The 25806-nt window shown below is 39.8% G+C and overlaps 1 protein-coding gene across 2 annotated transcripts in view; it reads left to right on the top strand.

Moving 5' to 3' along the window:
- Nucleotides 1-25806, top strand: part of HPSE2 (heparanase 2 (inactive)) — a 660017-nt gene that overhangs the window by 604529 nt on the left and 29682 nt on the right. For both annotated transcript variants that reach the window (XM_053207788.1, XM_027062819.2), the window contains exon 10: nt 23378-23523. In XM_053207788.1, the coding sequence (XP_053063763.1) occupies nt 23378-23523 (146 nt within the window). The remainder of the gene's footprint in view (nt 1-23377; nt 23524-25806) is intronic.

Here is a 25806-nt window from a genome sequence, read left to right as displayed (position 1 = left end):
TTACCAGTCAAAGGTTATTATAACTAATTGGGTGTCTGTCCTCCACTGACTCTCACAGGTTGATCGGCACACACTTAGCTCCACTGATGGAATCACCATGTGGCCTGGGGAACAAGTGTTGATCAGAGGACGGTCCATCCTCTTGCTCTCTGACTTTTTTTTTTTTTTTTTTTTTTGAATTCCAGCTCTGCCTCCGGAAATGTCCTCTAAAATTCACATCATATGCTTTTTTTGGTAAAATGACATGACTCAGAGAATGCATCTAGAATTCTATCTCATAAAGCTCAGCTTTCAAAACTTAAGTGTGTTGAATCAAAGCCAGTCAAATGAACTAAAAGCTGGCTGGGGGAAGACAAACACTGGAGAGTGATGAGTGGCTCTGGGCTGAACAGAGGGATGCCTGCTGTGAGGCTGTCAGGGAGGAGGAACCATTTCATTGTTACCCTTGCCTCTCATCATCATTGGGCCATCTAGAAGGCTGATGTTGAACCCACCTTAATGAGAATGTAGGTGATGCTAAATTTAGAGGCATTCCCCAAGGCATAGAAATGTAGGTGGAAAGCCCACAAAAGAAAAAAATGTTTTTGCCAAAGTTGCCATTGCTGCAATAGAGCGTTCAGAGATCACCTGACCAGGCACTATATCCACCTGTCCCACCCCTGAAGGGCCTCTGCTAAGCAACTCGGGAGCTTGAAGATATGGTTTATTTTACTGTCCAGGTACGTTCATCAGCTGTGTAGCTGCAGATACCTTCCCCAGGAACGACCATAGGATTCAGAGGTCCAGTTTTAAAATATGCTGGGCACTGCAGTGGCCTTGTGGCAGGAGATGGGTTAGTTATTCACACATTCTTATTGAGTGCCTGCTTTGTGCTAACACTGTGCTAGGTTCTGGCAATATGGCTATCATGGAAACAGATATGGCTTCTTGCTCTCAAGAAGCTCAGAGTCTATCTTGGGGAGAGACAAATAACAAGTAACCAGATAAATAAAATAATTACTACAGATTGTGAGAAATGCAATAAAGGTTTGGAGAAATCTGGTGAGGGGACTATTTCAGATGAAGTGACAAAGATAGATCCCCGCAGAGGAACTTAAGCAGAGACCTGAAGGATGAGAATGAGGTAGCCTCAAGAAGAGTTGGGGGCAACACTTTCATGCAAGGGCCCTAGAAGGGACCAGTCTGGAGGATTCATGGAGCGGAGAAGAAAGCTAAGTATGGTAGTGAGGTAGGAGAAGAGGGATGTAAAGGCAGCTGGAGAGCTAAGCAGAAGCCAGATCATGCAAAGCATGAGGACCACCATGAGGAGCTCGGGTTTTAGTCTAAGAGCAATGAGCAGCCACTGAAGGGAACTGTTATGACCAGACTTAAGTTTTAGGAGGGTGACTTGAACTGTTCTGTGGAGAACAGATAGCAGGGAGTCCAGAGCTGGAGAAGAGAGCCTAGAGAGATGCTACTGTGGACCAATGAGAAACTGTGATGGCTCAGACAAGGGCATTGGCAGTGGCAGTGAAGAGCACAGATGGGGAGAGATGAGAAATACAGTAGGAGGTAGAAATGAAAGGCCATGTGAATGGATCAGATGGGAGGGAGGAAGGATAACAGAGGAACAATTTTTTTTAACCTTCTGCCTCCTTTTATACAAACTCCAAGATAGCAGTATCCTCAATCACATCAACACTGTACAAACCCCAGAATGGGTTTGAGCTCTCCTAAAAACATGTTTCCATCCCTCCCCAAGAAAGGGTGGACTGGCTGAACATCTTTGCAAGGGCCTTGAATTAATATTAGCACAGTTGGACACTGGGCCCTCTTCCAGAATGCTAGGCCCCAGAAATTTGTATCACCTTCACCTCCCCCAACCCCAATGAGCCCTGATCCTAATCTAGACATGACCACATGAAGGCAGGCCTTCACCATCATTCAATTTTATGGTTAAGATTTTCTCTCCGGGCCTCTACCCTGCATTTATTCCTATTTGGAATTCCCAACCCACCCTTCTTCCCATTAGTGTCATCTGCAAACTTAATGATGACCATGTTCTGTATTTTAGCCCCCAGGTCCTTTAGAAACATTGTTCTCTGTATTTATTTTTGAAGTCATGAGCAGATGGCCATTCTGCATGAACACAGGCACTGAAATCTGAACCAAGGAAATGTGATTTTGGAATGAGACTGGTTCCCCATGACTAGTACTAAACTTTATGCTATAGAGTTTAATTTAATATTGGAGTTAGTGTTGTAATCAAAATAAAATTTACAGCAGAGTTGATCTGATGCATCTAATAATGTGATTGTTATTATGCTGTGAGAGAAAGAACATTTGTATAAATGACTTATACACATTACTATTTCACAGCCCCACCAAAGATATAGTTTTATTATAAGAATTTTCCTTGTCACCCATGTGAATACAAACTCATGAAAGATAAAGATTCTATCTAGACTTTAGTTCTAATCATTGTACTCACAGGGCTGAGATTTCCCTTGATATACCCAGTCCTCTGCTATACCTACACCTACACCCAGGCCCTTAAGTTTCCACATCTAACATACTAGAAGGCTAGAAAGAGCAGAAACTCTAGCTTCTGGGGCTATGGACTTTTTGCCTGAGGTATGATGACAATCATCATATTCCTATTCCGTGGGGTGATTAAGGGATGTGTAATGTTGGAAATTACATCGTAGACAACGCATTCTTAGACAATTCTGCATGTAATTTTGCCTTGCACCCACGAAAGCATCCAATCTACAGAAGAGTTACATCAAAAATTTTATGTTGAAACATTATTTATGGTCAGTATTGAAAGATGCCAAACACCACTTCTCTTGTGCTGCCAAATTTGGAAATTCTTTTATGGAGGTAAAATGTTGAAGAATCTTTCTACCAGTCTTGTCCTTCTGAGTTTAAATGCTCCTCAGCCCAGCCCACCTCCATGTTTTCCCACAGGTAGCCCACCAGTCTCTCTCTGGTTCTTGGATTCCTACCCTGTTATTTGGGATATGCCTGTGAAATACATAAGAAGGGATTATTGCAGTGCTGCAGAGTTGTTAAGAAAAGTGAGGACTGATCATGCCACCTGCCTAATTTGCAGGAACCCACGCAAAAAGAAAATATGGAAACTCAACCGAAAAAGTGCCATTAAACATACTAAAATATAAAGCTTTTTTCCTTTCTGCCAGTCTCTCTTCTGAATTACAGTATCTTTTATTTGCTATTTAAGTTTTTCTAAGTAAAGATTAAAATTTTAAATAATTAACATGAGTTTTGCCATTTATCTTTCTATTGTGTATGTGAGACTTAAGTGCCAATGTAAGAGCATTTAAATTGCAAGAAATTGTATCAAAATTGTACAATTTGTATTTCATAACTTGTACATGCATATGTATTTTGTTCTTTCAGAACAATGGACACATTGCATAAAACACACACTCATTTCCAGACTCAATGAGCTCCCACATATCATGATCTACCCAAATTCTGTGCTCACTGGGCATTGTAAACACTTTATGTCACTTGGGTAGCAAAGAACTACAGACACACATATTGTGCGTTTCTCCTCTGCTCATGTGCATGCTCCATTGCCTCATTAGGCTTTGCTCACAAAACACAATTTCAAAGACAAAACTAAGAATTTCAAGATGGCAACGGTAGAGCATGAAGCCAAACACAGGGCTCTTTTGAGCACAAGGCCCTTCTGAACATGGGGTCTTGTGCAGTTGCATAGATTGCATGCCCATGAAGCTGACCCTGGGACTGAGAAGGGGTAATAGGATTGGGTAGTTGGGAGAAGGCAGGTGGAACAGAACCTTGACTCTGCCAGAAGAAATCCCTAACTATGTTATGAAAGGCCCCTAACCTATTGGATTTCTGGTTCAGTCTCTATCAGTAACACCCGGAATTTTTGTTTATATCTTTGGCTAAGGGGGTAGAGAAGAGAGGAGGGAGTTCTGCCAATTTTTTCATTATAGTTGACATAGAAACTTCACTGAGGTAGAAGGGAGAGACCAGATAGTGAACCTATTTGACACAGATTTTAATTCCTAATCATAAGGGAAACTTTTAAATGCATTTTCTGTGTCCCACTTATACTTTTAAAACAACTGCTGTCACTTAAAACTAAGGAATAGTAATCAGAGAAAAATAGAATAAAATTTTCCATCCAGCTTGTTTTGTGTGGAGAATTTGACTTTGTGCAATTCAAGACTTAAGTCAGTGTGCTTTTGCAAATGTCAGAATTATCAAATTATGTAATGAGATTTATAATAATGTCTTCATTCAGGGTTCAATAAGCTGTTTTCCAGCTGGCAATTTTCTGGAATTGGACTTGCCTTTGAACTTTGAAATTTTTGCACATTTCAGAAAGTCCATATTCTATTTCTTACTAGGTTTCTGTGCCAACGTTGCTATTCTTTCCAGCTTCTCCGTCAACTAATATTTCTTTATTCAAAGTCTATAAAACCCCATAAATGAAGGTCTTCAGGTTTATAATGATTGATTTCCGATATGTGAGAGTTGTGTTTGAAAATATCAAATATCAAATCTAAATATGAAAATATCAAATAGTTACTGAGTTGGTAGTGTGGTTTCCCATTTGCACGTATTAAGAATAGTAATATATATTGGTAAAGTACCTGTTCCAAAGTGTTCCTGTCGCTAACCCTCAGTAACTGCCTGAATAGTAAGGATAAGGTAATAGATAGAGATAAAAATCTTTTCCAGTGGTTCTGTACTGTGCCCAACCGAGAGAACTGCTTGTTGACCCTGGTCATAGAAAAACATCCAGATAGGAAAAATTGAGCCAGACTGCTGTATGGATGACCACTTTAGTTGATTTTATTCCTAGTATATTTTCTGTTGAGAATGATCCAACTTGGCAACATGGGTTTGCCAGTTCATTATCAATCGTCCACTTTACTTGATGTCAACAAAAATGGTCACCATAATGAGAACTATACTCAAGGTACAGGGTAGATGCAGGTCTCCTACCTTTTCTCTCTACTGCCTCTGTCTCCTCTAGATTCCTCGATGGAGGTGGGTTTTATTCCATAAGATCTATTTTCTCACAACCTGGAACTGCCTCACACACTGCTTTTCACAAATAGCAAAGTACCTACCAGCTTCCATTATAAGATATGGAGTACAGAAAGATTCTCTGTCCCTCCCCAGCTTGACTCTATCTATTCATATTTCTACACATACGCCCTGACTTTGGGATGCAGTAAATGCGCTTTGGTGACTGTAAAGTTAACTATACTTTTAAAATCACATAAAGTCTGATATCAATGGAAATATCCTAAAAACCATTAGATATACAGTTTCTTCTTAAAAGATGGATCTTACCCTGAACCTTGAATCTCGCTTTATTGGGATGTTTGGATCCACTTGAGTATGGGTCTTGTAGAGCAGGATCTGGAGTCCAGACAACCTTAATGGACCCCATAAAAGCACAGACAACATATTCATATTCTACACTTAAAAAAGTAAAATGTGAGGTTATTTGGGACCATTTCCTGAAAATCAGTTCTTAAATTTCTCCATAGATGTTCTGAAGGTCTAAAAGCTGTGGTCTGCCCAGCAATTTAACTGCTGCTCAGGAGCAAAGGGAGACATGGAGGGACCAACCTAGTTGTCTGCAGCCAGCATTTCTTTTCTCAGGAAAGACCCTGAACTCAGAAGTGCCTCAAGCATAGAAAACCCTTCTCCAGCATTCAGAAAAAGTAAGGAGAGCTAGCCCCTTCTCCTCACACCAGTTGAGTTCTGGGCATATTTGTCCTGTAGACAGTGGATTGATAGACAGAACTGCTTCGGCCATGCTTTCCCACCAGTTACACATTGTAGCCATTTCAGCTGCAGCCATGCGTGCCAGATTGAATTAAATGCTTTTTAAAAAGTCTCCAAAGCAGGAAAACATCTTTCTCTGACTGGTATTTTTTTACATATTTGTTAATGAGTGTCTGCACAATAAAGATGTGGTCTGTAGCTTGTTTTCCAAAGAGAAATCCAATTTGGCTCTCATGGATATTGCTGCTACTCAGATATAGTTTAAGTCTTTAATTGAAGCAGCTGCAAAATAGCTTGTGGACAATGCACTGTTCCTGCACGGGCTTTCCTGGAGCTGTCTGGGTGGAGACCACCTTCACTTTTGTGTTCTGAATCCCCTGAGCTTGTCAGAGTGGCTGTCAAAAAAAAATGTCTCCTCTGGGGCTGCTTGACCCTGCCGTTGGCCTGTGAAAGCTGTGATTAAGTCTGTGGCTGACTTCACAGACTTGATTCTTCTCTTTGTAGTCAGAAGGGTGCTAGCATTATGCCACTCTGCACAAAGAAACAAACCAACTTTTCTCCAAATGCCCTTCCAGAAATCTCTCCACTGGCTCAGGTTCTGTAGCCTGCCTAGAAGGCAGTGTATTCTTATAAAGTCTCTTCTATAAGCACTAAAATGCACTTAACTTCTTGACCTGTACAAGTATGTTGGGTACAGAAAAGTGTTGGTGGTAAAAGAGGGCAAGATTGGGGAGAGAGAAGATCTGCCCCAGGCCACAGGGGCTTGCATCCCTCTGCCTACCAACACCCAAAGGATGAGGCAATTAAGGAAGGAGAAGTGGGACCTCAGAGTTAGCTCAAAAAGTTTATTTAGAGACCAGGTAAACTATGAGCTCTTCAAGGTGTGAAAGTGTGTCTTCATTGTTCCTGTTTGTCCAGTGTATCACAGGCGCTCAGTAAATATTGACTGATGGTGATGATGATGATGATATCTAAACAAAAGTCCTTCTATTACCTATTCATTCATTTCTAGTGAAGGCAGGACCTTGTCTCTGAACTGACTCTTTAAAACTTTGGTGCACACAGGTAACGCACCCATAGCTTTAACATAAAAGTGCTGCTACTTTTAACCTTTGTCTTTTTTACCCACTTTTTCTTTCTATCTTGTTCCTGCATTTTCTCCCATATATACCTTATCCTCTACTTGTTCTCATTTGATCGGTTGCTTATTTGAGTTCTGTCTTATCCACCTTGGGCCTTGTTTTCCCCATCATTCATCCTTTCTAGAATATATTTGATATAATAGATATAATAGGTATTTACAGAAGATGATTATTAATAGTAACATCAGCTAGTATTTTTCACTGTCTACCACTCACCAGGCACTGGGCTGATCCAAAAGACCAAAATTCTTTTCATGCATTAGTCTTATTAATCCTTACAACATCCTTATGAGGTAGGTGCAAGTATTATCCTATTTTATAGATGATGATCCTAAGGTTTGAAGAACAAGTAACTTGCCCAAGGTAGCAATCTCACCTAGGAAGTAGTAAAGTTGCACTAGAACCCCAATCTGACTTCAGTTACTGCCACCCACAGTATATCTTGCAAAATGAAGCCAGAGAGGCATCCTGAGTGAAATAAAACTTCTGTAGCCACAGCCCTCTCACCCTGTGGGGACACTCTTCCTGATAAAGCCCACCCACTCAAGCCCAGTCTTCCCTTACTGCCTCACAATTTGCTTCTGACCAGTCCAGGACAAAGCTATAAGTACATTCAAGAGCCTTCCCTGATTATCCCAGCATGACTTCACCACCTGCCCTCACTGTGCTTTGAGAAGAGCTGAGGGAATATTCTGGGGCACTAGACACTGAGACAGAAGCTTTCTCTTACTCCTATTTTCTGGGTCGTAATCCAAGACCAAGAGGAGAAAACATTTATGAGAAGAAACTGGTTCTGCCTGCCAGGACTGGGCCAGGCACTGCCCCAGGCTCATCTCCTCCTGAATTTTCACTGTGAACGAGCAAGGAAGGTTTTCACGGTTGAGGAACCTGCAGCTTAGAGCAGTTGAGCGACTTACAGTGAACACAGATAGATGAGTTTTACCTGGAGTTCCAGTCCAGGGTGCCTGACTCCAAAGCCTAGGCTTTTCTGCCTCTGATAAGAGCATACCCGAGGGTCCAGGAATCCAAAAGTGGTTCAGGGAGCCAGCTCTTTTGCAAAGGCAAAGATTGTAGCACAAGTTTCCATGCTTGGAAACATCATTTGACTGGGGTGAATGGAAGGAAAGTTCTCAAATGATCATTAACAAGATATTAGACATTCTTACATACCACCATCATAGATAAAGTGCAAGGTTAATGGGATGCCTCTTAATTCCACACCACATACATAAACAAGAAGCATGAATGTGTCCACAATATATTTATGAGATAGTCTATGAAATCTGGGGCTGCACCAGTGTTTTCCACTGGCCGTAGTCTAGGTCAGTGGTTTGCCAAATGAGGGACGGTGATTTGAACCCTGAAAGGAGACTGGGCAATATCTGGAGGCATTTTTGTTTGCCACAACTGGAGGAAGGGTGTGCTACTGGCATCTGGTAGTTGCAGGCTAGGGATGCTGCTGAATATCCTACACTATGTAGGACAGCCTGTCCCAAGAGAATTATCAGGCCCAGAATACCTGTAGTGCTCAGGCTGGAATCCTGCTCTGTTTTAGGGTCAGGGAAATGGTATGATTTCTCCAGATCCCAGGGATCCTAGATAAGGGATTATTCCTAGTATATTCCACTGCATCATGGATAAAAAGTTACTTCCTAGGACCAGGAATCTGTCTGAAAAGACTCACTGTTTTTTCCTTTACTCTCATATTCTGCCACACTCACCACACTTCCAGATGTGGGAGAGGGGCGTTCCCCCATACCAACCAATTATCTGACACCAGCTAGGTATCCTACAGCTCAATTTCATTCCGACACTGTCTACTTGGAATAGCATCAGGTCCCTCTAAGGCTCCGTCACACAAGACTTCACCACTTCAGATGCCAGTTTTAAATCCCAGGTTGTCCCTTGTACTTCTGACCAGCAGCTTGCTATAAGTCAGGGTTCCCATGACTGTCTCCTCAGTTTGCTAAAACAGCTCACAGAACTCATGGAAACCCTCTCTTAGGTTCACCGGTTTATTGTGTAATAAAGAATATGATAAAGGATAGAGATGAACAGCCAGGTGAAGAGATACATAGGGTGAGGTTCAGAAGAGTCCTGAGCATAGGAACTCTGTCCCTGTAGAGCTGGGGTACACCACCCTCCTGGCACATGGATGTGTTCACCAACCCAGAAGCTCTCCAAACCCTGTACTTTGGTGATTTTTATGGAGGCTACATCATGTAGGTATGATAAATTGTTAATTCAATTTCCAGCCCCTCTCCCCTCTCTAGAGAATGGGAAAGGGGATGCGGAAAGTGTCAAGTTTCTAATCAAGCTTTGTATTTCCAGTGACCAGCCCCCACCCAGGACCCCAATAAAAGTAGCCTCATTAGAACAAAAGATGCTCCTATCACCCAAGAAATTACAAGGGATTTAGAAGCTCTGTGTCAGGAACTGGGGTCAAAGACCAAATATTAGCAGGAACCAAAGGTAGAGTCAAATATATATATATATATATATATATATATATATATATATATATATTACATATATATGTATATATATATATATTACATATATATATGTATATATATATTACATATATATATGTAATATATATATATTTGAAATATATATATATGTATTTGAAATATATATATATTTCATAGAATCTCTCAGAAAATCAAGGAGAACCCAGTGAAATTTAACAAATCCTACTGAAAATCAGAGAGAGTTCTTAATCAGTTTTCTGTTTGCTGGATCCCAACCTAAATTGAGATTTTTGACAGCCTGCTCCTTTCCTCTTCATGCAGTGCTCAATTGATTATAAAATTTGTCCCAGCTTAGTTCTTCATATTCCAGACCTTTCCTCACCGTGAGGAGGTCTGGAAAATGCCCTTCACATCTGGGTTCAAGCTCTGCTCTGAGCTTCTAAGTGCAGCAAGAGGAGCACAGGGCATCTTGGTGGGCACTTCAGGTGAGGAGGACCGTGTTTACTTCGTGCCTTGCCCTGCACCTAATTTAGCCAATGAAGTGTGGCTGCTGTTCACTAATTCTCATCGAAGCTTTCAGAGGAGGAGAAAAGATGGGACTGATTTTTATCTCCATGCAGCAATGGCTCTGAATTTTTAAGGACGCTTCACTGTGAATTCACTAATCAGTAAGATAAGATGCTTTCCCCCTTTGGCTGCACACTGACAACTTACCCGTTTGATCAGGCTGGCACTTTTAATTATAATAACATTTTTAAATTATAGATTCAGAGAGCTGCAGTAGTGAGTTCTACCCACATAATTTTAGTACATTCATTCATTCATTCATTCAACAAATATTTATGAAGCACTTACTAAACACCCAGACACCGTGCTAGTGCTGAAGCTACCGCTCCAACCCTTAGGTGCACTGCTGTATATCTCTAAGCCTCAGACCCTCACCTGTGAAAAGGAAAAATAATAGTGCTTCCTCAGAGGATTCATTGGCAAATTCAGTGAGATACTACATGTGAGACACATAGTAAGCACTCAAGAAATCGTGGACCTTGTGGTGAAAAACATGAACCCTGATCTCACCGAAGGGTCCAGTGGACAATACATACAAGTCATTAGGCAATTAGCATACATTGGGGAAACTGCTATAAAGAGGAACTGCAGCGTTCACAGGATCACATACAAGAGAAAACCTAACCTGGGCTCGGGGCTTCAGAGAGGCTTCTAAGAGGAAGTTTAGACAAAAACCCAAAGAATGTGAAAGGGTTAGCCAGGCAGGGCCTAAGAGGAAGGAGTACTCCAGTGAACAGTGCTTCTAAAGGCCCGGAGGTGTAGGAGAATGGACCTTTCAAGGAATTGGATGAAAGAAGATAGCATTACTCAGAGATAGGTTTTGTTTTCATTTAGGTGTATATCCTTCAAGTGTAACTCCACAGAGACAATTCCCCTCAAAAATGGGATTGCCCTATGTTAGTGTCTGCTCTTTTTTTTCAAGTTTTTATTTAAATTCCAGTTGGTTAACATACAGTATAATATTAGTTTCAGGTGTAGAGTTTAGTGATTCAGCACTTACATACATCCAGATGGCCAACAGACACATGAAAAGATGTTCAACATCACTCATCATCAGGGGAATACCAATACCATCAAAACTACAGTGAGAGGGGTGCCTAGGTATCTCAGTCGGTTAAGCCTCTGACCCTTGATTTTGGCTCAGGTCATGATCTCATGGTTTGTGGGATTGAGCCCTGCATTGGGCTCTGTGATGACAGCATAGATCCTGCTTGGGATTCTCTCTCTCCTGTCTCCTCTTCCCCCGCTTGCATGCTCTCTCTGTCTCTAAAACAAAAACAAAACAAACAAAAAAACTACAGTGAGATATATCACCACTCACACCAGTCAGAATGGCTCAAATTAACAACATAGGAAACAACAGGTGTTGACAAGGATGTGGAGAAAGGGGGACCTTCTTACACTGTTGATGGGAATACAAACTGGTGCAGTCGCTCTGGAAAACAGTATGAAGGTTCCTCAGAAAGTTAAAAATAGAACTACCCATGATCCAGCAATTACACTACTGGGTATTTACCCAAAGGATAGAAAAATACCAGTTTGAAGGGATACATTCACCCTGATGTTTATAACAGTATTATCAACATTAGCCAAATTATGGAAAGAGCCCAAACTGATGAATGGATAAAGAAAATGTAGAGTGTACACACACGCGCGCACGCACACATGCGAGCGCGCGCACGCACACACACACACACACACACACACACACGAATGTTATTCAGCCATAAAAAGAATGAAATTTTGCCTTTTGCAATGGCATGGATGGAGCTAGACAGTATTATGCTAAGTGAAATAAGTCAATCAGAGAAAGACAAATACCATATAATTTCACTCATATGTGGAATTTAAGAAACAAAACAAACATGGAGGAGGGAAGAGATGAAAAACCAAGAAACAGACTCTCAACCATAGAGAACAAACTGATGGTTACCAGAGGTAGGGGGATGGGTTGAAAAGGTGATGGGGATTAAGGAGGGTACTTGTGATGAACATGGGATGTTGTGTGGAAGTGTTGAGACTGCTCTTTTTCTATACACTATAATGAACATCTTTTGACATCATTAATTGTTCTTCTAAAATATAATTTTTAAGGACTGCAAAATATCCATAGTTCGATCTATTATAATTTTTTTTCAGTAATTTATTTATTGAAGTTTTAATTGTTTTTAGCTTTTTTTCCCCATTAAACATAATGCTGTGATGATCATTGAACCAGTTAAGATTCTTTGGCCATTGGAAAAAGAGGGAAGGAAGAAATCTAGGGAACTTAAGCAGAGAAGAAATGGGGTAGATGAAAAGCTGAAGCACACAGCTCAGAAGGGATGGAATCCAGGACAACATGGAACCCAGGTGGCAGCACAAATGATACTCCATAGAATAAATGGCATGTTTGGCCATACCATTCAGTTGCCAGACTTCCCTGGAGAGAAAGTCCAACTGGCATAATAAGATCACTTAGTTTCCTCAAGGAGAAACAATTATGGCCGAATCATTTCCCAGTAGAAATCCAGATACTGTAATCAGAAGAGGGAGGAATTTAGGGCACAAAACCAACAATGGCTACTGCAACCATCTTACAGACAAATCTTTGCACATATTATGATTATTTCTTTGGGAAAAGTGGAATTGTTGGGTCAAAGGGTATGCAGCAATTTGAGACTCGGATGCACACTACTGCGTATTCTCAAGAAAGGTTATTTCTGGCAATTAATTTTTTTTTTCATTCTGGTAAAATATAGAGAACATAAAATTTGCTAATTTAACCATTTTTAAGTATGTAGTTCATTGTCAATTCACAATATTGTGCCACCATCTCTGCTATTTCCACAAAATTTTCATCACTCTGATTAGAAATCTGTACCCATTAAGCATTAACTCCCCATTCTCACCTCCTCCACCAGCCTCTGGTAACCTCTATTCTACTTTCTGTATCTCTGAATTTATTTACTCGAGATATTCATGTAAGTGGGATCATACAATATTTGTCCTTTGTGTCTGGCTTGTTTCACTTAGCACAGTGTTCCCAAGGTACATCCACGTTGTGGCATGTGTCAGACCTTCATTCCTTTTTATGACTGAATAAGATTCCATTGTGTGGATATATCACATTTAATTTCACATTTAATTCATCTGTGAATGGACGCTTGGGTTGTTTTCACCTTTTGGCTATTGTGAACAATGCTATAATGAACTTTCACTTACAAGTATCTATCCAAGTCCTTGATTTCAGTTCCTTGGGGGTGTATACCTAGGAATAAAATTGCTGTGTTGAGGTAATTCTATGTTTAACTTTTAAGCTTTTGAGGAACTGCCCAACTGCTTTCCACAGTGGCTGCACCATTTGGCAATTCATGTTTAATATTAAACACTAGGAAATGTTTCAATGACATGCTGGACTTTCATGATCTGACTATCAAAGTTGTTGAAATAAGAACAGTTTAAATGCATATTTTGCCAAAAATAACTCTCACCGAAAGCATATAATTTGGCTTCTTTTTACAGCAAACTTCTCAGTTCTTCCCCTGGCATTCTGAAGCCAGACAACATCACCTACTTATCTCAGTGAGCAGATTCAATACAGACCTTTATAATTCTTTGTGCAAGCTTATGATTGCTTGCACCTGAAGTATTCCTAGAATTCTGATTTCATACCTCAGTACTTCTGGTGCCCCTTGAGTGATGACCATCTGGGCTGCATTTCTGGTTTGAAGGTTTCCTGGGTCTTGATTCCACCCACTTCTCTGGTTTGGGCATCATACCCATTGTAATGGGCTAGAAGTTCCTCCCTGCTGCCACTGACTGCACCGCAGAGCCCCAGCTCAGCCAGCGCTTCCTCCCACCCTCGCTTAGGTCTAGGATTGATGGGGCTGAGTACAGACAAACTGTAATTTGTTTCAAAGTAGATTAAAGTCCGGCTGTAGATAAGACTGAGTAAGAGGAGCAAGGGGCAAGGAGCCAGAACCAGGGGAAGAGGGGTACTTCTAGGCCCTTCTAGTTCTACCTCTTCATTGAGCATTTTTATGTTCTAGGTGCTGTGTTAGGCTTGGGGACACAACTGTAAGAAAACACAGTCCCACCATCATGGAAGTCATAGTCTAGAAGAGAAGAGACATATGAATCAGAAAATCCCATCCATAAATGTGTAAATACAAACTGAATCAAGTGTCCTAAGAGAAACTATTTCTGTGGTTCTATGAGAACATATAACACAGAAATGTGGCTCAGCCTAGGCAGGGGATGGGGGTGGTCCAGGAAGTCTTCCCTGGGAAAGTGACCCTAAAGCCAACATCTGAGTTAAGAGTTAACAAAGTGTATGTGTGTGAGCTAGTGATTGCCCATGCTGGGGAGGGGTGTGTGGGATGGGGTTGGGAGGAAATTAGAGAAACCGGAAGGCCCTGTCTGAGGTGGGAGGTAGAAAAACATCAATGTCCTTGAGCACAAAGGGCCAGGTAGATAAACGCAGGGTGGTAAGGGGCCAATTCAAGTTAAAATCACAGTTTTAGCCACTGGTCTCTAGCCATTTGATAGTTGTGAGTAAGGTGGTAAAAAAATTGATTGGAGGGGATTTCATTCCCTCTAGGGAGAGCATCAGGGAAAATTGTAGCTTTTAGTATTTCCAAAGATGCTTTAGTCACATGGAAACTTTCTGGATCTTCCCTGCAGCTCCCTCTCTGTGGAGGAAGTTGAAGCAGCAGGGTTCTTTCCCTTACATGTGAGCTCTGGCATGCCGCCATGTCTAATGCAAACATCCACGGTGATGTTCCACTTCATTTCTCCATGGCTCTCTAAGGTCAGATATCTAGATGAAGGTGGCTATTGGTATAGCATTTGTGCCCACTAGGACTTAACTAGGTTTTTGTGACTTTGGAAGTCAGACAAGAGGCTCCATGAAGGAAAAATATTTGTCATTTTTTGTCACACTTCAGGGCATATATACCTCCCACAAGAAGAAAATACTGAGATTAAACAAGTTTAGGCAGCTGCAGCATGGCCTGTCAGTGCCCAGGAAATCCATGGCCTTTGAACCTTGCAAAGTTATCATTTCATTCCCATTCTGCCTTGGAAGTCCCCCACATCAGCTTCAGGAAGTGAACTTTAATTTGATCATTCATTCAATCAAACATTTATTGAGTACCAATATCTATGTTCACTGGCACTGGGGATGCAAAGGTAAGCCTTGATCTGAATGAGGTTCCTTCCAACCTTCTTTAATCTCCCAACACACGCACACGTGCATACACACACATGCTCACACCCCCTCAAATACACACAGCCAACCCCTCCCCCCACATACATACAAGTTATGTTTATGTTTTCTGGGCAACTTGCAATATAACTATGTACCTACTGGAATATAACTATTTTCATGAGGCTAGAAAAAAAATCTTTCAAGGAATAAAGAGAAGAAAAAGCAACATGTATTAAATACTTCATTTACCAGGCACTATGACAGATGTTGCCAGATATATTATCTCATTAAACCCCTACAAGGAAGTTGAGGTTTAGAGATAATAAATTACTGTCCAGGATTTGAATATGTATCTTTCAACTCTAAGCAAATTATTTCACCACTTTTGTTTCTCTGTGAAGCTTTCCCTGAATCTCCTGGTTGTAAATAATTATTTCCTCTTCTGAACTCCCAAAGTATTACAGTGGTTTCTGCTCATGTAAAGTTTACTTTCGTCAGCCTCATTTTACAAAGAATTGTTTATATGTATCTTGACCACTAAGTTCCTTGAGGATGGGAAGATGTCTTGTTCATCTTTGTATCACCCAGACTCAACAGAATACTTTGCATGCCACTAATATGTGCTCAGAAAATGCTTGTAGAAGTAAAGAATGTATTCTTAGCTCCCACTTGATTGGTCAGCACCTAGGGCCACAACCCAGCACCCCCTTCCCACCCCTAGTGTATCATCAAAGGTGTCATGGTCATGCAGTGTAAATAACCCAGTCTACAAGCCCAAGACCCAATCCAGACCTCCATAACCAGCTGCCCCTTACCTCCTTTTCAGGCTAGGGTGCACGCTTCCCAACTACAGTCCACTCTTAGGAAGCCAGTCTCCTGGCTGAGGTCAATGCAAGTCCTGACTACAAGCTAGGGACTATCTGAGCAGAGAATTCTAGGGTCACAGGGACTCAGAATGTGGTTTAGAAAGAGGCATGGGCCCTTGGCTCTGTGGACTTCTTGCCCCATGGAGAAGGGTACTGCTGAAGGAGGACCAGACCTTGGCTTTCTAAAGCAAAGGTCCCCTTACCCAGCTTTAGGTTAGTGGAAATAGTAAATGTGAGAAATAGTGAGTAAAGTAAGTGAATAAAAACAGAACATTTCAAAAATGTGCATTGGACTTGTATGCATTAAAAGTGATAAAAAGCAACTTCAGAACTAAATTTTAGGGATGCATTAGGAAATATTTAACCAGTGCACATTTGTTAGGTATCACTATCGCTCTGTTTGATTTTCTTTCAGGTATATTCTTTGTGTATCCCTGGCAGAACTCAATGTCACTAAGCTTTTGCGGGCTGGGTTTGGGTTGGGAGGAGGTGGGGTGAGGGTAGAAGGGATGCACTGCTCTTGTTGTCCTGCCATAGCCATCCCATCCTCTGGAATTAAGGATTTGAGCATTTAAAAAGCTCCAAATCCAGTTTCATGCTCATTCTCTGTATCCAGTCAATCACCACACACAATCGATTTCATCTCTTAAATATTTCTCAAATCCCTCTTCTTCTTTCTAACTTCCTCACCTTAATCAAATGATCGTTTTTCTTCTAAACTAACCTCCTAAATGGTTTTCTACAATCCATTTTCTGCACAGCTGTGAGGGTCAACTTGCTAAATGTAAATTGAATAATGTCACTTTTTCTGTTAAAATTCTACAATAGTTTCCCATTTATTTTAAGACAAAATCTAGAATCCTGAGATCTACAAGAACTGGCTCTGCCGTCCTCATCTTGTAGTCAGTGCTGAGCTCCAAGCTGAATTGGTTTGCTTTCTGATTCTCAAAGATTCCAAACCCCTCCCCATCTCAGAGACTTTGCATAACCTCTTTCTCTTGACCAAAACACTTTCAAGCCCCTCCCTCTTTCCCTCAAATCTTAAATGAAGTCTCTCACTCCATGAGAGACCTTTTTCCTCACCACCCCACCAGGGCATCACAAGTTCTATTATATTAGGCTCATAGATTCCTCCACTACCATTAGCACTATTGAAATTAATTAATTGCCTAACTCATTGGCTTAAGGACTTCTTCTTGCTAGATATAAGCTTCATAATAGCAAGAACTGTGTTTGTCTTATTCACTACTGTATATCTCCATGCCACTAACGCCTGGCATGGAGTCTTAAACATAGTGCACATTCCATAATTTTATTGTAGCACCTCCTGCAAGGAAAGGGTAAGTAGTCTCAGACCTCAGAGAACACACAGTTCAGTGATTAATCCAGTAAATTCTGCAAAATACTGTCAGTTTGTTTCTCTTTTCCCATTTGTTTTGGTTCAACTCACTCCATATACTGCATTGTCTGGCTTTCAGACAACAATTGACTTTTTGACAAATAGTAAAGAAAAAGAAAAGATTTAAAACCTCTGTCTTTTTAGTGTCACCTGTTATTAGTTTTGCCTCTCCAGCTAATAAATGGACACTATTTTTCTTCCACCTCTTCTTATGTCTGATACACTTAAAGAATGTCTGTCTGTGTCTCTCTTTGTCTCATGAAAATTGCGATGCACTCCTTGCTTTGGATGTTTTTTTATTATTGACATAAAAAATTATATTAGTCTTTCTTCTTGATGACTTATTGTCTGAAAAGTTATGTTTATATTCCACCTTTCTTTCATATAATGTCTTTTTGTTGTTATTGTTGTTGTTAGATATGTATGTGCATTCTTTATTTTTTCCTGTCTATGCATAAAGGTAATTTTTTCTGCCTTTTCATGTCATTTCCTTAAGAGATATTCAGGAATCATTTCATTTGGTTAGTTTTATTTGTGATTATGTAAACGGCACATATTCATAGTAAAATAAAAGAAAGAGGAGAAGGAGGGAGGGACTATTGAAGGGAGGCAGGTAGGAAATATAGTTTGATCCTGCTGAGAGCTGGTGTACGTGAGGGAGACATAAACACAGAGACACAGGAAAGGTGGAGTTTTAAAAAGAGGTAGGATACACAGGGAAGTGAGAGAAGATCAAAGTGAGAGAGGAGTCCGAAAATGGCACGTGGAACTAAGTAAAGGGGAAATTTTCACATTCATCTTGGCTTTTAACCTGCCATCAACTGGCACCAACGCAAACCTCCATTACCCTGAGGGAAGAGGTGGTGGACTAGGAACACTGTCACCATGAAGCCATCTCTCTATGGGCAAGACAATTCAAAGAGATGCCAGCCTATGGGTAGATTAACAAGGTCACCTTCAGAAGGGAGCTCTGGTAAGCAAATGCATCCATAATGTTCCTGTATTATCTCTTTAATATCTTACTTGGCACTTTTAAAAGATGATCAGTCCTACGTTACTTTTAAAGCAAAACAATATAATCAGCACCTTGATTCTACCACCCAGTCTCATGCTAAGACACTACTATCAGCCTCTGCATTCTCCCATTATGCCATTCCTCTGATTCCTCCTGCCCCACCCGACATGACCATTATCCTAAGTTTCATGTTTATCAATCTATTGCTTATACACCTATATACACAATGTTATTACAAATGTGTGTGCGCTTAAAATATATGTATGAGCTAAATGTAAAGAGGTTTAAAAAAAAAAAAAAAAAGCAGACATTTGCCTCCAGCATCTGAGAAACACACAGCTATTGTCTAGATCACATGCTTTACCCGAGCACACTATCCTTGAATTCTGGGGGCTGGGTGGGGTGGGATGGGAGGTGGGGAAATGAAGGCTTTTGTCTACCCATGTACAGTTTTGGAAATGGAAATGAAGAGATCATCGCAAATAGTTTTCATAGAATACCAAAAGCAGAGAAAAAAAGGGAGAAAAGGCATATAGAAGCCCTTTGAAAGTGCTTTCTCTAGAAATGGAAAATCAGTGAATTTGCCAACAGGGCAAGTTTGGGGCTTAACACCAGATTCTCCTTATTGCTATGCTTACTACAAAATGGTTAACAGAAAACTCCTAAAAATAAAATGTTTCCTGATTTCAGTCTCTGAACTGAAAACATTTCCATGTTTTCTTCTCCTTTCAAGATTTGTTTTCATTGTGGAAGATCTAAGACACTTTCTTAATAGAAAAAAAAATTGCATGACTGTGAACTTTGAAAGAAAGAACGAAACAAGAAAGAAACAAAGAAAGAAAAAAAATTCCATAACTAGAAGGAGTTTATGTTTCGCTGCCTTTTGTATTTATGGATAAGAAGTTTTAATATTATAAAAATGTAAACTCTTCTCATTTGAGCTGTAAATTCAGTGAAATTCCAAAGTCCCAGCAGATTTTGTTTAGATATTTAACAATCTGATTCTGAAATGTCTGTGGCTGAGCAAAGGCCCAAGATTAGCAAAACCATTCCTGAAGAGTAAGATAGGAGGGGTTGCTCTACCAGATTTCAAGACATATATCAAACAATGGTAATTAAAACAGTGTGGCAGTGATACAGGACAGCAAAGAGGGATGGAATTGAAAGCCCCAAAACAAACCCATGAGTATATGGAAGTTTGATATATAACACAGAGGACATTGCACATCATGAACGAAAGAAGACACAATTTAATAAATGATGCTGATATAACTGACTACCCACATGGAAAAATATGAAATTAGATACCTACCTAACACACCATACCCATAGATCAATTCCAGATTGACTAAATATTTAATGATTAAGAAAAAAACCTTCAAAAGTTATAAAAGAAAATATAAAATATCTATGAACCAGACATGAGGAAGGACTTCTTAAACAACACACAAAAAGAACTAGATTTTTGTGCAAAAATTAAGTCAGAAAATAACAGGTGTTGGCAAGGATATGGGTCAAGGGGAACTCCTACAGACACTGCTGGATGAAGTGTAAGTTGGAATAATTGAAGTCATTTTGTAAAGCAGTTTGGCAATTAACCTGTAAAGTTGAATATTTGTGTACTTGTGTATGACACAGCAATTCCATTCTTAGGTCTGTACTCTAGAACAATGCTTCTCTCACTTTAATAAATGTCAGAATCACCTGCAGAGCCCCACAGTTTGGGGGCCCCACCCCTGGAGACTGATTCAGTAGGTCTGGGATAGAGCCTGTGAATGTGTATTTCTGAGAAGCACCTGGGTGCTGGGGCTGCTGCTGGTTTCCAATCACGATTGGAGCAATACTGCTCCAGATTTCTTCTCTTATGTCTTGGGAAACAGGAATAAGAATATTCAAAGCCACGATGTTCATAACAGCAAAAATCTGGACACAACCCAAATATCCATCAGCAGAAGAATGGATAAATAAACTGTAGTAGGTTCACACAGTAAGGTATCATACAATATTGAAAATGAACAAATATTGAAAATGAACATATAACAACCTGGATAAATCTTAGAAGCATAATGTTAAGTGAAAAAGTATGTCACACAAAATTATATACGGCATGATACCACTCTTATAAAGCTAATAAATTAAATAATATATTGCTTTGGAGCAATTATATGGATAAAATTAAAATATGAAGCAAGAGAATGAAAAACACAAAAATGGAAAAGGGAAGAATCACATAACTAGATGCCATCATGTGGGTATTATGGTAGTTTTTCAGGTGGGTGGTGGGTTCTCATATGCTTCCGAACTCTCATGTAAGTTTTATGTACATGAAAAATTGTTGGAAACGATTTGATGAATTGATGGAAAACATACACATAGCACACATCACATGGGAAAAATTTTTTAAATGAGTGCCAGTCAGGTAAGCTAAACGAGACAAGATTACAAGGAAAGTAAAATTGTAATAACAATTAAAATACTCATTGCACTTAGCAGATGACAGAAATGATCCTGGGGAAAATGTAGAAGACAAACCTGAGATGTCCTCTTGCAGAGTGAAAGCAAAAATGAAAAACAGTGAGAAAGGACATGATAGAAGTGCAGGACTGAGGATGGAAGGCTAACAGATTCCTAAACCAAAGATTGGAACAAACAGAGAAAAAGAATTCGAAGCTATACTTAAAGAAAATTCTTACAGGTTAAAAAAAAGGCCTTAGTCTTCCTGAACAAAAGTACTCCCCAAATATCAGCAAATTAATGCGGAAATCCATATTGACATATTCCTGGTAAAAGTTCAGATATCAAGAATAAAACATGACTTCTATAAGCATCCTGGCAGAATATAAAAGAAAGAAAACAAACTGGCTAGATAAACATAGAATAAAATTCACACTAGCCTCAAATTTCTCTGTAACAACAAATGCTACAAAAAATGATTTCAAAGTTTATTTGGAAAAATAAGTGGATATGACTAATTAAAAAAAGTTTGAATGAAGAAAGAAAAATTATGAATGAAATGAACTTGAAACTCTAGATACTGAAATGTAAACTATAATAATGAAAATGATGTAAAATGGATAATATATTATATTACAAATTATAATGCATATATTATATATTTATATATTTTTACATATATATAAAAGTTGGTATGTGAGAAAGATGGGTTTAGGAATAGGTTATCAACTTTATGATGCTACAACTAGTTGTAGACTAATTTAGAAAACAATTAGTACCATACAGCAAAATATTTTTCAATGAATTAAGACGTTAAATTTTTAAATAATTATAAAAAGAACTAGAAGAAGTATCAGTGAAGATTGATCTGATCCTTGTGTGAGGAAGGGCTTTCTAAAAATAAAAGAAGTGAAAGAAATCAAAAGATTGATATATTGTCCTATAATTTTTTTTTAAATTGGCCATGTCAAAAAAAATCATAAAAAGTGATAAAAAGTAAACTACAAATTTGGGTGGAATATTCGTTCCATATACATTCCAAAGATTCTTACTAATAATATTAAAATATATATTATAAATCAATGTGAAAAAAGTGGATATCCCATTGGAAATTGGGTGACTATCACTTCATGAAGTTTACTTCAAATCAAAAATACAGAAATTATAGTCAAATAGGAGCAGATTGAACCGCGATTTTTTTCATTTATATGATTGACAATGATAAAATACTTGGCATTTTAAATATTAAGATGCCATAATTAACAGCCATTCTGAGGACACTTAGTATGAATTAAGGTAGATGGTTGGACAAGGCTTAGAGCTCACTACTCAGGGCAGATTTAGAGCTATTCTGGTGGCAAAGGGGCTTTGAGACTTTATCCTTATTTATGCACTTCAACAGACATTTTTAGGCAGCTGACATTATAGATGACCACACTAGAGGGGGAAAAAAAGAGAAGATCGTTAAAAGGTTTCTGCCTGGAAAGATGAAGGCTGAGAAGAGACGCGTGATGTCTTTAAGGCCTTGAGTAGCGTGAATGCACTGAATGGCATGATTATGGAATTCCAGAACGGGGAGGGGGAGAGAGGGGCGAGGAAGCCCCTAAACAAATTAGGAACCCCTTTTTTACATGATGAGTTATGAACACTGAAGTCATTGCCCCATAATTGGATATAAGAGCAAATACAAAACAAGTACAAAATACAAAATATATCTTGTATCAAGAGTAAAAACAAAATTTGATAATAGCAAATGCCATAGAAATTAAGGCAGCAGTGAATAGGCATTTGTAAGTTCAAATATATGTGTGGGCCACAGATTGAGTATTTATTAATCAGTTACAAATGGATGCTGGAATGGTTAAAAGCATCACATTCTTTTATCTTAGAATTATTCTTTTTATTTTAGAACTATTGAGTATGACCAAGGATTAGCACCATGGTTTGCAAACATTCTTCTGTTGGTGTTTCTGACGCTGGAATCCAGAACCCTGGTCTTTTGCCTGGAGGACCTTCATCTCCCCTCACCACACTAATCACCTTTAGTGACAATATTTGGAGGATGATATTTTGGATTCTCATATTGATGACAATTCTAAAGATTGGAAATCTTCTATTCTACAGTTAAATACAGGTCATAGACCATTATGAAAGTAAAGTCATAGGAAAAGAAAGTTAAAAATGGAAGGCCATACCAGGTTATTATTTCATATGTGAAAAACTTTGATTCATTTGTTTTGTAGTCTGGTCTGAGTCCACCCCACTTACCCCATTTGGTCATTTGAAAAGGCCACTTGAGACAATGCCCATTTCATTATCAACCCAAGGTGAGCACTTCATTGGGTTGACATGCTTACAGGATTAGGGTCTCATTAGTTGTGGTTCACTGTACCCCTGGTAAGAAGTGGTTTCTGGTATTGGTATGTTTACTCAGGACACTCAACTTGTATCTTTCTCTGACTCTCCATCTCTCTGTTCTTCTCAGGACTACTGGCTCTCTCTCCTTTACAAGCGCCTGATTGGCCCCAAAGTCTTGGCTGTGCATGTGGCTGGGCTCCAACGGAAGCCACGGCCAGGCCGAGTGATCCGGGACAAACTAAGGATTTATGCTCACTGCACAAACCACCACAAGTAAGTCTTCAGGAAGATGTCACAGAAAGCCACTCACAAGGGGCTTCAGGCTTTGGGCCCCTCTTAAAATTCCATAACATTTGGGGACCCCTGTAAGACTTACTGTAAACTGCTTCTGGAATCGTTACTCCCGCTTTTTGCGGGTTTCATATGATCTCTGATAAAAAGCTTTTTTCCAAGTAAAACCATTTTCTCACTCTCAGAGGATTTATGCACAAAAAGTTCATAAAAATACATGCCATTTGTTCATTTACTTCTTCATCCAACAAATTTTTATTGAGCATTTTCTCTGTGTCAGTTGATGTAATGCCCATGAGGCGTTTTTTGTGTACCTATGCCTGAACCAAGGCTAGAGATATAAAATTTTTTCCCTCTGATCCACCGGCAGAGCTTGAGGAAATAAGTCTACATTTCTAAGGTGCATGCTTGAGAGCTGTACCACTAGGAAACTAGCCCTAGACCAGTGTGTCCCAAGCCGGAAGTGCCCAAAGGTAGTCATGCCATCTTTAGAACCATTTTCAGAATTTCAGAAATCTTTCCAGCTACTTTAAATGTTAAGAAGTTAATAAAATTTAGTCTTCCTTTTTTTACAGGGCTAGACTCAGAACAATCAGTGTGGGAATCCTTCTCTTTTTGATCTGAAGCACTGGTTGTCACTACAGTTGGCTGTAAACAAACAAAAAAATAATTATCATTAGATAAATACATTTTTGCAGCTAAAATATTTTAAAACATGAAGATCATAAGGTAAAAATTGAAAACTGAGCCTAAGGCCAAACCCATCTGACCAAATATGGCTTTCTTACATCACTTCCTATGTAAGGAGCAGAGTAGGCAGCTTGGAAAAAGAACTCTTTCTCTTAATGCAGAGAAACCCTGGGGGTGGGGGAGAGGGAGGAGGAAGCAAGCACCTCCAGCCAGACCTTCATTCCAGTGGGCCTATCAGGCGCTGATCATGGGCAGTGGATAGCACAAAGAGCTCCAGTGGTCAGATTACAATAGACGCTCCTTCCCCTTCCTTGATGAGAGAAGAGCCAAGCCAATTAATTTATCATGATAAGGTTTTTCAAAGAATCACTCTGAACATAGCAGGGCCAGGGGCCAGTTGTCTTGTCTATAGATACAAGTGCCTATTGTGGATGAGAGGAGGCTGGTTTGGGCAGAGGCCAGAGGCTTTCAACGTCCCTTTTGCTCAACAGGAAGCTCAATCCAATACCTGACAGAGAGTGACTACTTTATGGCTTTGGCTGGAGTTATCTGATCACCACACAAGGAAACATTGTATTCCGTGTCTCCACCCTGGCCCTGAGGAAATCACTCAAAAGGCGGACCCCAGCTTCAAGAGAGAAAAATTACCCTTGGCACCTTTTGTCTCTGTTGGGAAGAGCATCAATTGTGCCCTGTTTACAATGGGTCTGAGGAACCAGGGGGAAAATGTCAGTAGTCATGGGCTTAGCAGAATTTGGGTGTCCTCACAGAGGGCTCCTCACGTAGTCCCATCTCAGTGCTCAATTCTTTGACATTCTTGTGGGAAGTTATCACGAATATTCCAAATATACCGTGAACTCAGGGCCAGTGTCTCATTCATTGTTCTATTTATTCTTAGTGTCTAATATGGTGACTGGCATGAAGAAAATCTCAGTGAATGTTTGATGAATGAATGAATGAATGAATGCAGACATAGGGCATCAAGACATCACTGAGGATTTCCAGTTCTAGCCTCTCTTCCCCTTTGATATCAGCACAGCATCCTGAAGGAGGTGGTGTGGTAGAGTGGTTAATTATTCTACCATTCACTAGCATGAGACCTCAAATAAGTTACCAAAATCATATGGATCTAATACTCTCCCTACATCACCAGTGCACCTCTACTTTCTATGGGAACTCACTTCGAACCTCGCTGGGGAAACAGTGCTGCTATGCTGCTGTCAGTATTATCCCTCTTCTCCATTTAAAAAGAAAGACAAGACTTGACTAATCTATTGCACATATGGCCTTAACAATAATAATAGGGGTGAAGACCTTTATGTTCCTATTAGAAAAGTAAGCCCACAATGGACGCACTGAGCTCACTGAAGTTGCAGGTCTCTTCCATGTCTGTGAATGTTCAATGCCCCAGACAGGTAAGCACAGGGATAGGACAAGTGTCTCTGCTCCTTCTCCCTGGGAAGCCATGTGCCCTGTATGTGCCCTCTCATCTTCCACAACAGTCATGAGGAAACACTACTGATTCACTTAGTTTATTCATAGCCAATGAGGTCAAGGTCACAGAGTGGGCATGTT

Source organism: Acinonyx jubatus, chromosome D2 (assembly GCF_027475565.1).
Source record: "Acinonyx jubatus isolate Ajub_Pintada_27869175 chromosome D2, VMU_Ajub_asm_v1.0, whole genome shotgun sequence".
Taxonomy (NCBI): domain Eukaryota; kingdom Metazoa; phylum Chordata; class Mammalia; order Carnivora; family Felidae; genus Acinonyx; species Acinonyx jubatus.
This window is presented reverse-complemented; position numbering and strand designations above follow the sequence as displayed.